At 40.0% G+C, this 13,955-nt stretch overlaps 1 protein-coding gene across 5 annotated transcripts; it reads right to left on the bottom strand.

Annotated features, from left to right (window-relative positions):
* Nucleotides 1–3,824: 3,824 nt before the first annotated feature.
* LOC149842425 (uncharacterized) lies at nt 3,825–11,883 on the bottom strand. Of its 5 annotated transcripts, none has more exons than XM_089999150.1 (14): nt 11,604–11,883; nt 10,358–10,603; nt 8,857–9,098; nt 8,519–8,576; nt 7,648–7,778; nt 7,353–7,569; nt 6,991–7,255; nt 6,802–6,865; nt 6,652–6,727; nt 6,474–6,537; nt 6,321–6,393; nt 5,608–5,913; nt 5,255–5,464; nt 3,825–4,615 (listed from the first exon to the last, which is right to left on the bottom strand). In XM_089999150.1, exons 2-14 carry the CDS (start codon nt 10,452–10,454, stop codon nt 4,214–4,216), a joined length of 2,205 nt encoding a protein of 734 aa, XP_089855276.1. In that variant the 5' UTR covers nt 10,455–10,603; nt 11,604–11,883; the 3' UTR covers nt 3,825–4,213. The 5 variants fall into 5 exon arrangements, with proteins under 5 accessions (XP_089855276.1, XP_089855274.1, XP_089855273.1 ...); XM_089999148.1 differs by having other exon boundaries at nt 10,358–10,608; nt 11,608–11,883; XM_089999147.1 differs by having other exon boundaries at nt 11,608–11,872.
* Nucleotides 11,884–13,955: the final 2,072 nt, after the last annotated feature.

The raw sequence follows: 13,955 nt of genomic DNA, 5'->3' as shown, positions 1-13,955 counted from the left end.
CAATAATATATTCATGTATCTTCCTTTTAGAAATGTGTCATCTACTATAAGAATTAGAGGACATCATTTAAAAAAACCATTGATGCTTGGCCGAAAGGATAAAAACATGTACTTAAATCGATCTTTCTAATTAGTCTTAATATACCCTAGCGATCTTCGGTTAACATTCATTAGATGATCCAAATGGGCGGGAAGCATCATGAAGGACTGTTTGAATGAACCATATGATGTAGCCTTAGTGCATTCTCGTCTACGTCATGCTTATTTGTAAATAACATCCATAACTTCCTTGTGACTGATGTCATTTATGATTTCTCTTGGAGTTATCTTCGGATTATCATGCATGCATTTGTGAATAACACTTAAAATCCACTTTATCTACTACAAGGTTGCCCAGTGATCCACCACATGTATGCTCGCTATCATATCTCTTCACTTGAAAAAAACATGCTCCACGTACCTTTGTGCAATGGATCTTCCAAGGGTAATCAACTGTCATATGAGCATTCTTCTTTCTGCATACGACAATAACCATGTTATTGCAGTTCGTTAAGAATTTTGCTTTATAGTGATCACATGATCTTTTAAAAACTTACAAAAATATTGAAGATCATTAAACATTTTGCCCAAATCAATTTCTCGATTGTTTGAGTGTATTGATAGCCATTGGAATTGTTCACAATCATAAAGCCTTTCATTACGCAATTGCTCATACAAATTAGATGTCTCTGCTTTAATGATTTTCAATTATTCTTTATTGTATGAGAACCCATTGAACGAGAACCAAGGGTTTATATTCTACAATGTCATTGATGCATCACTTTAATCCTTTTCACCCTCTCCTATTGACATGGTATACTTATCATCATTGATATCATCCGATTCTGCACTATCAACATGATCGCCGCTATCACTAATTAACTGTTCGATTTCACCAACTATATCAAAATTCATTATATCTATCGCTTTATTTGCTTCCATGCATACATCATTCTTGCATTTTTAACATTCAAGACTAACCATTAAAATATCAAATTCATCAAATTAAACCAAAATTATGACTTGTACCAAGAATTATCGTATGCCTGAGAAGGCTGCATGTCATTCAAATTACTGCGATGAAAATCAATGGCACTGGTTTGCCCACGTGGTTTCATATTCTTTGCAATGATCCATTGATCATGTACAACATCAATATCATCTATTGTTTGAGACATTTGGATAATCGGCAAAGAACACAGATCGATAGATAGTGCCTGAGATAGATGTACATTTTTTACGAGATTTGCATCATTTCATTGATAAACTACTCCTTGTTTAACTACTCATTCATTAACTTTGTATACTTTCAAGTAAACATCATCACTAAATAACATCGATTCTACATCATAATCCTTCTCAACATCTTTCCAAATTTCTTGGTTGTTTGAAGAATAACTATATTGGAGGGTCAAAGCCGTATATCTGATTTTACGAGACATCAAAACTGTAAATTTCTTAAAGGTAATACTTTTATAGACCACTATAGATTTTCATTTAGTGTAATCAAACCTACAGTAGTGTACTTTAGTCATTTCAGACACTATCATTCACTGCCTACAATAATCATGATAGTATACTTTAGCCCTTTTAATGCTTGTGCATAGTGAACCCTAGCCTCATTACACCAATATAAGAACAACAAATATTAACTAAAAGATAAATAAACAATCATAAATAATCTACAACAATATATATATTTCTATAAAAGAACCATAAGCATAGTAAATCCTAAATAAAAGTTGATCACAAGGATGATACCTCAACCTTTTAAGAAATATGCATGAAAATACATAGGTATATATTATATGAAACTCATATTTCAAAACTGCAGATGGGAAAGTCTGTCACAAGGATGATACTGCGACATCCTCGGAATGCAAAAATCACCGCAAGGGTTCTATAGAGGAGTTCTTTACATAGACAAATGAGAAGAAACCTTAAAACAAAAATGAATATATATATATATATATATATATATATGATTTAATAAAATCACAAATATGTAAGTAGCATATTTGCGATTTTGTTGATTTTCTTTAAGTGAAGTTTTACACATAAATTTATGCGATTTCAGGATATATGCAAAAGTATGTTATTTGCTAGAGATGTTTCACAAATATTCTTATGCAAAAGTATTTATTATATACAAAATAGTATGATATTTGCAATTTTGGTGGTTTCAGTTTTATCGAGATTTCACAAATAAATTTATGCGAGTTCGTGAAGTCTAAATTCATATAAAAAAGCCTGTGATTCTGGATTTAAGTGGGTGTTGGACATATTCGACAAGTGATACAGTTTTATTGCAAAAATGCATAAATTCATAGTTGTGAAGGGTAAAAATATCATAATGATGTCGGATATTTGTAATTTTGGACATAGAAAAAATATAAAAAATTGTAGGGTTTTAGAAAATCACCTCGTATTAGCCGTTTCTGTAAGATCATTTTCCGAAAATTATACCTCCCTTCTTCCCCACACTCTTGTTTGTTAAGCCGTGAGCTGCAGACCTTTTATTTTTTGAACAGGCTGCCATCTGTTTTTTATATAGACAAGACAAGGTTGCCACCATGTTTTCAGTTTCTACGGTATAATAAAGTAACTAGCAGTCCGCTTTTATGCGATTGAAGTAACGGAATTTTGCTTTTTTCAGATATGTCGATAACCTGAGAGATATCAACCACTGGAAGTTGATCTTGGCTACAATTGGTATCTTTTGCTCAAATACGCCGTACCCACTCATTCATAATAAGTGCAATAGCCCAGGACAATGCCCGTCCGATTGTTGCATCTTATCCCAAGCATCGTATATCCCATCTTGTCCCATTTTTGTTGGTGGTGGGTACAACTAACTGATCCTCAATTTTGGTCTCTTAACCATAAAAAGAAAATTACGTGTAGGCTTCGGTAATGTTTGAAAAATCAAAATCTTCTTAAATTCTCAAGACTTCAAAATATCAGTTTTTTAATAAAAAACATGATTCAAGCCTTGGTTTCTAATAAATTTATCTGATGAACGCATCTTTAAGGTCAAAATTGCGAAAAAAAGCCCCAAAAGCTTGAAAAGCCAATTTCGATGATTTCATATATATATATATATATATATATATATATATATATACAGGATGACTAGAATATGTAAACAACACGCCATGATTGCTCGTTTGAACCAACAAGAATCGAGAGCCGTCCTATCTTCAGATCGAACAGTTCCTGTGTAACCCTAACTCACTCATTTTTTTTCTCACCTACATTGGAGGACCACCACGGCCGGACATTCGGTGGGAAGTCTGGACGTCGACGTTGAGAGAGAGAGAGAGAGAGAGAGAGAGAGAGAGAGAGAGAGGTGGTGGGAGATCATTCGGTGGAAGGTAGTTCAAACCAACAAAGAGCAGGGCAATGGCTGGTGGCCAGTGATGGGCTGGTGGTGGAGGTAGTGGGAGGAGGAGGTGGTGGGAGAGAAAAGGGGAAAGAAAAGACAATTGTCGGTTCAAACCAGTATGCATATTTTACTGGTTTACATAATATATATAACTTTTCCATTATATGGACCCCACAATTTCATAAAAGCACAGCTATTGAGATTCCACGGAGCAAAAGATAAACGGTGAGATTTTTTTGCCTACGAATCAAATTTCCGTTAACCGACGTATACATTAAGGCAGGGTTATAAAAGAAATAAACGAGTCAGACAAGTGCCGTACAAACGTTGACATAATAAAAGGCCTCAAGCGAGAAAAAACCAAATATTTCCCAATGTTAATAACACTGATGACGATGCATTATGTGAGAATCTCTCTTCCATAAAAAAGCTCGTAAAGCTGCACAATAGATAAGATATGGAGACAGCGTGAAATGAAATATACATTGTTCAACTCCGAGTTTATCTACTTAGCTCATTTTAACGTATCTTCCATATCCCCACCATCGTTCTACGTTCAGTGTTATTACTTCCTGTGAGAAAAAAACTCATTCAATACTATTTTGATTGATCATCAAAACTTGCTATGGCATCCAAGTGATCCTGGGGACGAGGAATTCTGTCCAATACCATCATTGGAGAACAAAGAAGCCTCCGTTGGGATACAGATCTCAAATATCGTTCTCCAGCCGATGGCGCAACCTATACCTTCAATTTTGACATGTTGACGATCATTTTCAAACCCACATTTCATGTACGATCACCATTGCTCGGAAGCTGCAGATGGGATGGCCCATCGGACCAAAACATCTGCTCTCCGTGTTGCTGCTGCTGCCACTGCTGTTTTTTGTTTCTTGATGAAGATATGGGGAAGAGCTGTGAGCTCTGAGCATAGGCAGCACTCGAAGGGTCCGGCAAAGAACCAGTCTGGCTGCATGGGAGAAGAGCAGTGTCGTTCCTTCCATTTTGCCATATAGGAAATTGGGCTGTCTGGTGGTATTGGGACATCTGGGATGCCCATAGTTGCTGCTGTTGTTGCTTCGCTGCTGGAGTTGTTGCTGCGGTTGCAGCAGCAGCAGCGGCAGCAAAATGGGGATTGAGGAAAGGGTTAGCCAAATACTGGGGCAGCTGTACCTGCAATTGAACCTGCACCTGTAGAAGATCCCATTGTTAGGACTCATAAAATGAGAGGATTCATCACTCCGTCCCATCAGTTTCAGGTTTGCATCAGGTCAGGGGGTAACCTTCAGGTGTCCCTCCAATGCCGATTCATAATTCATCCATTGCCATGAAACGGCATCAGACCAGGTCAAATTGCTTATGCTTCAGACGGACCCCACAAAAATTTTCAGAGCTGTTCATGGTCGTGATGAACAGCATCTGTGGCACAATAAATGGACAGCTGAAACAAGACCAAAAACCATGGTGGTCTAATGCCATTCATCGCTATGCGTGGATGGCATTAGAGGGACCACATGTGACCTGATACTTACAAGAAACCTAGTGTGCAACTCTTGATGGAAGAACACAAGGATCAGACCGTTAGTAACATATGCACATAATCCCCAGGAAAATTTTGCTTAGACCATTGTAGGAACAACATTCTGTCTAGTAGCAGATTAACTATGCATGACAAATTGGCAATGGTCACAAAATTCTATCATGCAATAGGTTTGCCTTCCATAAATGTAAATTAACTACAGAACATAAAACCAATGGGACGACTGGTGACCAAAGCAAGAATAGTAACTATAAGCTGGTTTTATTAGAGAGCAAAACACATTCACACACCTGCTGGGCAGCTGCAGTTGCTGCTAGTTGCTGGTCCGTGTAAGAGGTGTGAAGCCGTGCAGGCTGGATGGAGAAAGGCAAGACAGACTGATGCTGAACAGAATGCATGAAAGAAGGTTGGGCAGGCACAGTAGATTCTACACCATTGTTTAGTTTTCCCAAATTAGCTCCATCACCACCACCAGCAGATAATGATAACAAGTTGATGCTCTGGAACAATCAGAATTCCAAATATCAGGAACAGATTGATCAGCATGAAACAACCACCACTGATGGTAACAGAATGGAAGACGATAGGACCAAAAAGAGAAAATGGAAAAAAAGAAAAGGAAAATGGAACCCCCCAAGTTTACCTGTGTCTCTCGCGAATATGTCTGATCATGAGCGGGCACTTTCTCCTGCAGAAGTTGCAGGCATCCATTCTGTGGATTCCTTTCAGCAAAAGAATCGGCTGCCAAACTGGAAGGGTTGCCAGAATTATAAACCGAGCAGCCACCAGCTCTTTCAGCATCCCCATTCAACTTCGATGGTTGTGATGGTTGACTAGAGAGAGCTGCCGATCTGGGAAGCTTTTCGGCACTTTGGTTAGTGTGTATAAAATGACTTAGACGCACATGAACAGCACACCGTTTCCATGACTGCTTTACAGGAGCTAGGTGCTACAGAAAATAAAGTTATCCAAGAGAAAGCAAACTCATTACTCTTGCAAGTATAGCAATTTCCAAGAAAGGTAAGGATTAGGAATGATTTGAACAGATATATGCGCCTCCCAACAAACAATGAAGCAGCCCGCCATTTTTCATATAGGCAAAAAAAAGATAGTAGTATACTAGCAAACTGGGGTGCTACTAAATCACCCAATCAACAGAACAATGCACCTCTCTTCCTACCAAATTGCAATAAGAGTGCCAAAATTGCATAGTCCCAGTGAATCGACACACACAAACACAAAGAAATTACAGGCCAACGTTCATAACTACATTCAAGAACCCAGAAAATCACCTACAATTACAAGAAAAGATTAAAAACAATGGTAAGCATTATCAACTAGGATGCAACTCATTACCTTTTTAGTTGAAGCAGATTTAGCTCCATCTACAGTGGATTCTTGCCAGGCTGCAGCTTTAGTTGAAGCTGGTCTGAGGACAAAAGTTCCAAAAGTGAAGCAGAGATGAAATACTAACAAAAAGGAAGGATCTGACAGAAGCTAAAGAATTACCCTGATAAATCCAAATGAATGTACGACCCATTTGTCACGCTATGCCTTAAAGATGGAGCAACTCCTAAAGTTGAGCATTATCACAAAAAGTTATAAGCAGGAGCCAATACAATGAACGTGCATACAAATCCAGAGATCCCCAATAATTGTTAGTTGACATCGCATCACAATGCCATACCCGACATGCTTCCAAGAGTGGCATTTTTCTCAGAGTCCTCAGAGGGGTCCTCCCTTTTTGCAATGAAGATTTCAGGCTGCAGAATATATGCAGGTGAGTCATGAATGCATGAAAACTATGCATGGTTTTACAAAAAATACAGCTGCGTACCTGCAAAGGCCCTTTCTTGGCTTCATGTGGTGGAAGCAAATCAGAGGTGGGAGGTTGTGCTGATCTGAAACAAGAGATCAAGTTATGATTTAGGGAGGCCACCCAGGCTGACAGCCAATTTCCATAGCTCGTCATCAAAAAAGAAAAAAGAAAAAAACAAAACACACTGGATCTATCAGAATCACCCACCCCTTCTCAGAGTCTGCTGAACCACATGGAGGAACCAATGTACTTGAAACATCAGTTAATGGTGGGGCTAGTGATTGCTTCTTGAACAGAGCATTTTTTTGTTGATCTGTCCGAGCATGAGACTCTAGATCAAGCTTTTCGATGAAAGAGATAGCAATAGGTTGTGCAGCAACCGTAGCTTCTGCAGAAGTTTTAACTTCAGAAGAGCTTCTCAGCACATCACCAGTGGATGCTTCAGTAATCTTTGGATGTTTCTCTCTAGAAGCTGTATATAACGGTTCACCAAGCTTAGCATGCGGAATATTCATTTAAAATGAGCAAAAGGGGAGAAAATACAGAGCATATTGGTAAGTTAATCCAACCTTCAGCAGGATAATCAAAAGGCAATATACTAGTCCTTTCCTCTAGTGAGGAGGAAGGCTTGGATTCTTCAATCTTCCCGTCACTATTGCTCCTAATAGATCTTGTAGTGAACATTCTTGACAAGTCATACAAAGCTTCTGCCACTTCTTCCTCAGTTTTTGTTACAGCCATGGGAGTTGCTTTCCTTGGGGATCTATCGATTGCATTTGCCAGATTCTGCAAGGAAAAATCCCATGCTCCAGCCATCAGAAACATTGTGTATCCAAAGAGAAAGAAGTAGCCAGTCATACCGACCAGAGTCTGTCTAGATTTCTTTATGCCATTTGAATGTGCCATGAGTGCCAACCTACTCCCATTAGCGGCATTGTATTTCTTTGACTCCGGCAATGGTGGGGAGATGGATTCACGATTGCGCTTGTTCATAGCTGCATTCCAGTGTTACTACAATGCATAAGCCAATTGTGAAAAGAATCTATAACTATCAAGTCAGTGAAATAAATAGAATTAAACAAATCCAGTTGACCCGCTACCACGCATGAAGAATCTGAAATTGGTTAACTGAGTATCTTCAAAAAAAAAATTTCCTTAATTTTAAATAAAAAACTAGGTGGTTTAGGAACCGATCAAACGGCCCAGCATCAAACTGATGCCTAGCAATACCAAATAATGAACAACTTGTAGACAAAGTTGTTTTACTCATAAGAAACAAAAGAACCGTTCAAACAGAATAACAGACCGTCCTCACGAGAGGCCCACATGGAGTGACTGAAAAGTTAAAATAGATTTAGAAGCTTTCAGTAAAAAACTTGTTTAAAGGGTATTATCGTCATTCTAGTTAGACTCTCGCTCTCTTATTCTTTTCTTTATTTTTTTCCTTTTCAGCCATTCTCTCTCTCAGAATCACATAAGGCTTGACCACCAAGTCGTTTGAGGGAGTTACGGAGAAAAACTGCCCAAGATTTTAGGCATCATATTGACATTTCATACAACACAATTCTTCTCGTAATCGAAAGGCAAATAAATTCACCACTGTCTTGCTCCAGGATCCTAAAAGAGATAAGGTTAGCAACCATGGTCAACACCTGACTCACCAAGTTGTTCTCTTTTGAAGGAGAAGAAGAACAATACGAGAATATATCATTCATCCCATGATATCCCTACTTACCAGACCGCAGTTTCCGAGGCACAGCAGCGGGATCGACCGGGTTGCATTCATCCAAAGCCTAAGGCACACACACGAAAACCAAAAAGAATAAATAAATCCGTCAAAGACCAACCAGCCTAATAACTTCATTTCAGACACATCCATAAATGAAAAACTAATCACGGCAAGCAAAATCCTTTTTTTTTTTTTTTTTGAGGAGACGGCAAGCAAAATCATAATAAATAAAAGTCCGTGGCTCGCCAGAATTCCCGAAAAAAAAAGAAATTCTCAGAGAAGAGGCACCAAAAAATAGAAAAAGAAAGAAAGAAAGCGGGCGAGATGGAAAAGACCAAACTGACCTTTCCGTGATTATGGGTCTTGGTCGCCCTCTTGGGTTGCCGGGTGGCCTCTTCTCCGTCAGACCCATCGCCCATCTCACTCCCTCCGATATTCTCTTCCGTTTCAGCACTAGACCCACCGGCTCTACCACAATCACACCCCTCCTCCTCTACCACCACCTCCTCCTCCTCCTCTTCCTCTTGCCACCTTCTCGGTATCTTCGCTTTGTCTGCAAAATCTACACCCCCTCCTCCATTGTAGGCTACGAATGAGAGTAAATAAGGTAAGCGATGACGAAAAGAACGGTGGCAAAAAAAGCAAGAAAAAGATGGTAGCTCCGTATATAGCTGAGAGAGAGAGAGGCCAATAAAGGGGATATCGAAGAGTCACGCATATCTGCAGTCTATCGCAAGTTCGCTAGGCGAGAAATACGACACGGTGTTTTCTCTTTTTTATCTTTTAGTTGGGGAACGCATGGTTTTACTTTTACCCGAATGCGGGCTGCACCGCAATGCCCTAAAAAGGCCGGTTGTGCCCCTTTCTTGTTGTACATAAATGTACACCAATCTAGCCCAGAAAAAAGACAACCGTCCTCTCCAGTCGATTCCAAGCATACCTTCTTGCCCTAAAAAAATGGCGTTCATGACCGAACACCAGAAGAGTGGCAGAAAGAGGGGGGGGGTTGGGGCGGAGGCGGAACCAGTCACTAAATTCATAAACCAAAGAACCAAAAAAACTACTACCGTAAAATACTCCACACAAAATGATGAAGACGGAAATAAAAGACTCAAGCTTCCTTCACTATCCGACACAAGAATTGACTTCAATCGAACCATCATACTTTTTTTCACCACCTCTTTTCTTTTTCCTTCGTTTCTTTTTGTTCGGTTATATCTCAGAATCAGAAGGCTCAGAAGCGAAGGGAATACACACCCGAGTGAGTCATTCGATTTGTAGCATTTCTTATGGATATAACGAATCGTAAAGGGACAGATCCGTGATTTAGGTTCTCAGCACCTCCCCTTGGCTCCATGTCCGCCCCCTGTCAAGCGTTCCCTCCTTGAAGGACAGGTTGGCCTTAAAACAAAAAATATTTTATTTGAGAAGAGAGAACAACCAACCACTCAGGGGAAGTAAAAAGGGAGAGGATAGTTTGGGACTTTGGATCATTCGGAAAGGAACTCCGGAGACAAATCGGCCCCACCAACCACTATCCTTCTCAAAATTTCTCTTTTTTCCTCTTTTCACCAACGAGGACCCCGGAGACGGTTTGACGGTGAATTCCGTGAGAAGCGTTAAGAGGAAGCAAGAGAGAGAGAGAGAGACCGGTGGTGGTGACGAAGGGAGAAGAGCTAAAACAAAAAAGAGTAAAGAAATAAAAAGAGAGGACATAACAGAAAGAGAAGGCGAAGAGGAAGGCAACATAGGTTCCCGTCTTTCCTAACTCTTTTTTACTCTCTCTCTCTCTCTCTCAGGGTGTGTGTGGGGGATAGATCGGTTCGGTGGGCTCAATCGACGTACCAGAGCCAAGTTTGAGTCCAGATGTCGCAGAAAGCCGTCGCCTCAGAGGGTATTTGGCGCCGTTCCCTTCACGCTTTCCTTCGCGACGCTTGTCCATCCCTCCAGACCTCTTCCTCTTCTGTTTCCTCCTCCTCAACGACGTCCATCCAGCGGTAGAAGCAAAGACGAACAGGATACCCTCCTCCTCTCCATCGCTCTCTGCATTCTCGACTCTGATTCCTCCTCGCCTTCCTCTACTTTCAAAGCCTATCCTTTTTCCCACACACAAAGAGAAAAAAACGATTTCAAACAGAATCCATCAGATCTCAATTAAATAATTACAAATAAAAATACTTAAACCCCCTTCTTTTTCACGATTCAGTAACGTAGATCCGTTTTTTCTTTTTTCGTTTTCCTTTTTGCGTTATCTATCGTTTAGAACCATCCAGTAAGGACGCATATCGTTTTCTATTAAAAATTTGGGGCAAAAACTCGAATAAAAACGAGAAAAACAACAACGAAGTCTCTGCCCCCCGTTTAAAAACCAAAGATGCAAGAAGATTGATTGTTTCATGAAGATATAAAAAAAAACAGAAAAGAACATCATCAGCATCATGAGGTCGACTTTACGAGTTCTGTTTCTTCATTCCTTCATAAAACGGAGAAGGCATAAAATGAAAATATGTATGTTCTTGAAAAGTCGAAACCTCAATAAATAAAGAAAAAGGTCAAAATTCTCTGAAACAACGGAAAAAAGATCATAATAACCCAAATCTTCAAATAAGCAACAAAACATCGATAGAATAACCACAGCGAGAGCACTTGATCTTAACCAAAAGGCCGAGGAAGGTACATCAACTACCGAATATCAAACGAAATACATAAAACATACATAATGATAAAAAATTCTCAAAAAAATATGAAAAATTCAAAGATCGCCGAAATTCCACATTTTTTACCAAATTCCACAGTGAAGAAAAATACTTATAAAAGAAACAAAGCAAAAGAAAAGGAAGAAAGGAAACAAAGCAAAAGAAAAGGAAGAAAGAAAACAAACCAAAAAGCTGACAAACTGACATGCCTCAGACAAAAGGGAAAAATCAAAGGAAAGAAAAGAATGCAGAGAAGAAAACTAAACCAAAACGAGAGAAAATCGGAGATCGGAGTTCTTTCAAAATCGAACTCAAATTAAAACAGAAGAGAGAGAGAGAGAGAGAGAGAGAGAGAGAGAGAGAGAGAGAGAGAGAGAGAGAGAGAGAGAGAGTACCTACAACGGAAAATAGTCGGCCGGAGGGAAACCATCGGCCGACGGTTCACCGGAAAACCGTCCAGTCGACGGAATCTTCCAGAGAGAGAAGAAGAAGAGAAGCAGCAGCAGCAGCGAAGCAGGACGGAAGATCTACGGCCAAGAATCTCCCGGACGGAGAGATCGACGGCGGTTCACTCACGCACGCACTCCCGGATTTCTTCCCTCTCACGCACGCACTCCCTGCTCCGAAGCGAGCGAACCCTCCGCTCCCTTCCCTCTCCCCCCCATCACACCCAGCCTTTTATACCCCATCTAAATCTCGCTGACGTCATCACCTCGATCGTCGGCATCGATTCCGTGGGGTCCCCCACATAAGCTTCTCTAGCCGTCCGATCCGTCGAGAGCTTGGGGACGTAGACGGCTGCGTCCTACGTGTCTTCCAGGTCGGATGGAGTCAGCGTCCTGTGGATCCCGCAACACGTCAACTCGGAGATGGACGGCCTTGGGAGACCCGAGCCTTCCTTCCTACCGTCCGATAGGCCCGGGCGGTTGGGAACCTGAATCTGCCCCTCACCCCCAACGAACCGAAAACCAGAGAGCTCCAATGGACGCTCCCGATTGGATCTGAGATTGTCTGACTTGTGTCGATGGATCGTGAGGCACAGGTTTTTTTGCTTTTTGCGAACCCAGTAGGGTTCCCCACACTGTGGGGCCCACGCGAGAACAAATTGCCCTGAGACTGGTGCTCACGTGAGTGGGACACTCATATAGCTTGGATGCGCCGAACGTTTTCTGGCCATCCGTGCCATAAAGACAGACATGGATTTTATTAATTTCTAATTATTAAATATTTATTTTGGCACTATAATATATAATTTTTTTTTAATCAAAATATTTATCGTCTTTGCTCTGTTTTGTGCCGTGTATGATTCTAAATGTGAACAACTCAAGGTTGGATTCCTGCCACCATCTTTTTGTGCAAGCCAACGCCATTTATGCCTTTGAGACGATGATGGTAGGTATGGCAGGTTAGATCTCTGATTCCAAACATAGCTTTTTCAAGTAACAAATAATAATAATAAAAAAATCATGAGAAAAAGAAAAATTGTAGGCAAATTTGGAATACAAACTATCAAGCCATGAGCCATGGCTCTTCGAAGCTGTCAACGGGCCGGGTTTGGTTCGGATTTAGGTAGAACAAAATCCAAACCTAATTTGAGATGATGGTACCAGGTTCAAACCTGGGTCTAATCGGACTCACCATAAAGGAAATCATACGTGAATCCTACATGGACGCAGTTCAATAAAAGAAGCATGACCCACATTAAGTCTAGGGTCAACCTAGCAGGCACATACCGGGGTTCTCAAACACCCATGGGGACATGTATTTCATCAAATACCATCTCCTCTCTCATATCCGGCTCCCAAGCAGTGCCCAAGTGTTGACAAGATGTCACGAGTTCAAAACCTACAAACAACAGTCCTTGCCCTAAAATTGAAGATAGGTGTACGGCCTGATGGGCAGGAGAGATTTCAAGGGTTTTACCAATAGGAGGTCCGTCAATGTGCGGTTAGTGATGAGAGTTTTTCATTTGGCATAGTGTTGATAAAATTTTTTGTAGCAAAATATTGCAACATTGAGAGTGAGAAAATTCAAAAGATTAAAAAGGTTCTCTAAGAGGATTAGGGTAGGCAGCCATATCACCAACTAAAGGGAGACTTGGTCTTCTACAAATGGCAGTTCTTGCTCCCTAGCAATGCGAAGATCATCCCTGATCTCCTACATCACTATCACTCATCTCCTACGGGTAGTCATGAAGGGGTCTATAAGACCAAACAACTTACTCGAATTTTGTAAAATCCTTTTTGAAAAACTTTTAGAAGATGATGATGCTTGTTTCAAGTCCTAGCTATCATTTTTTCAAGAAAAAAGGTAAATCGAAGGCATATCTTTCAATTTTTGCAATTTTAATCTCACCACGACGGATATGCAAAGATATAAAACATATATGAGTATCAATTAACAAATGATATTGAATAAAAAAAATAAACAAATTGATCTAGAAAATACCTTTTTTGAACTTAGAGGTTTGTTTAGTTCTTTTAAGCTCCTCCTCGATTCAATCACACTTTCACATAGGTTCGAGAATTCTTGCAATGGCTTCGACAACACCTCTGCATAGGTATGACAATTTAGGGCTCAGATTGAAATAGGCTCATAGTGCAGGCAAGGCGTAGATAGACGGTAAGACCCACAAATTTTTGATTTTTTTTTATGTATTTTAAAAATAAATTATGAAAAGATAATATATTTTAAAATTTAATTTCGTGGATTTAGAACTGGGTTCAATACTAAAAATATTCGAAATC

The sequence above is a fragment of the Nuphar pumila genome, chromosome 3 (assembly GCF_984573655.1).
Source record: "Nuphar pumila chromosome 3, dmNupPumi1.hap1.1, whole genome shotgun sequence".
In the NCBI taxonomy this organism is placed as follows: Eukaryota; Viridiplantae; Streptophyta; class Magnoliopsida; order Nymphaeales; family Nymphaeaceae; genus Nuphar; species Nuphar pumila.
Note: the sequence above shows the minus strand (reverse complement) of the source record. Positions and strands in the feature narration are given on the sequence as shown.

Coding starts and splice junctions, on each gene's coding strand:
- LOC149842425 (XM_089999145.1), bottom strand. CDS start 11,638: ATGGTTTCCCTCCGGCCGACTATTTTCCGTTGTAG. Junction 9,099..10,357: donor TGGACTCAAACTTGGCTCTG/GTACGTCGATTG, acceptor TCTCATTCGTAG/CCTACAATGGAGGAGGGGGT. Junction 6,538..6,651: donor CACTCTTGGAAGCATGTCGG/GTATGGCATTGT, acceptor GCTCAACTTTAG/GAGTTGCTCCATCTTTAAGG.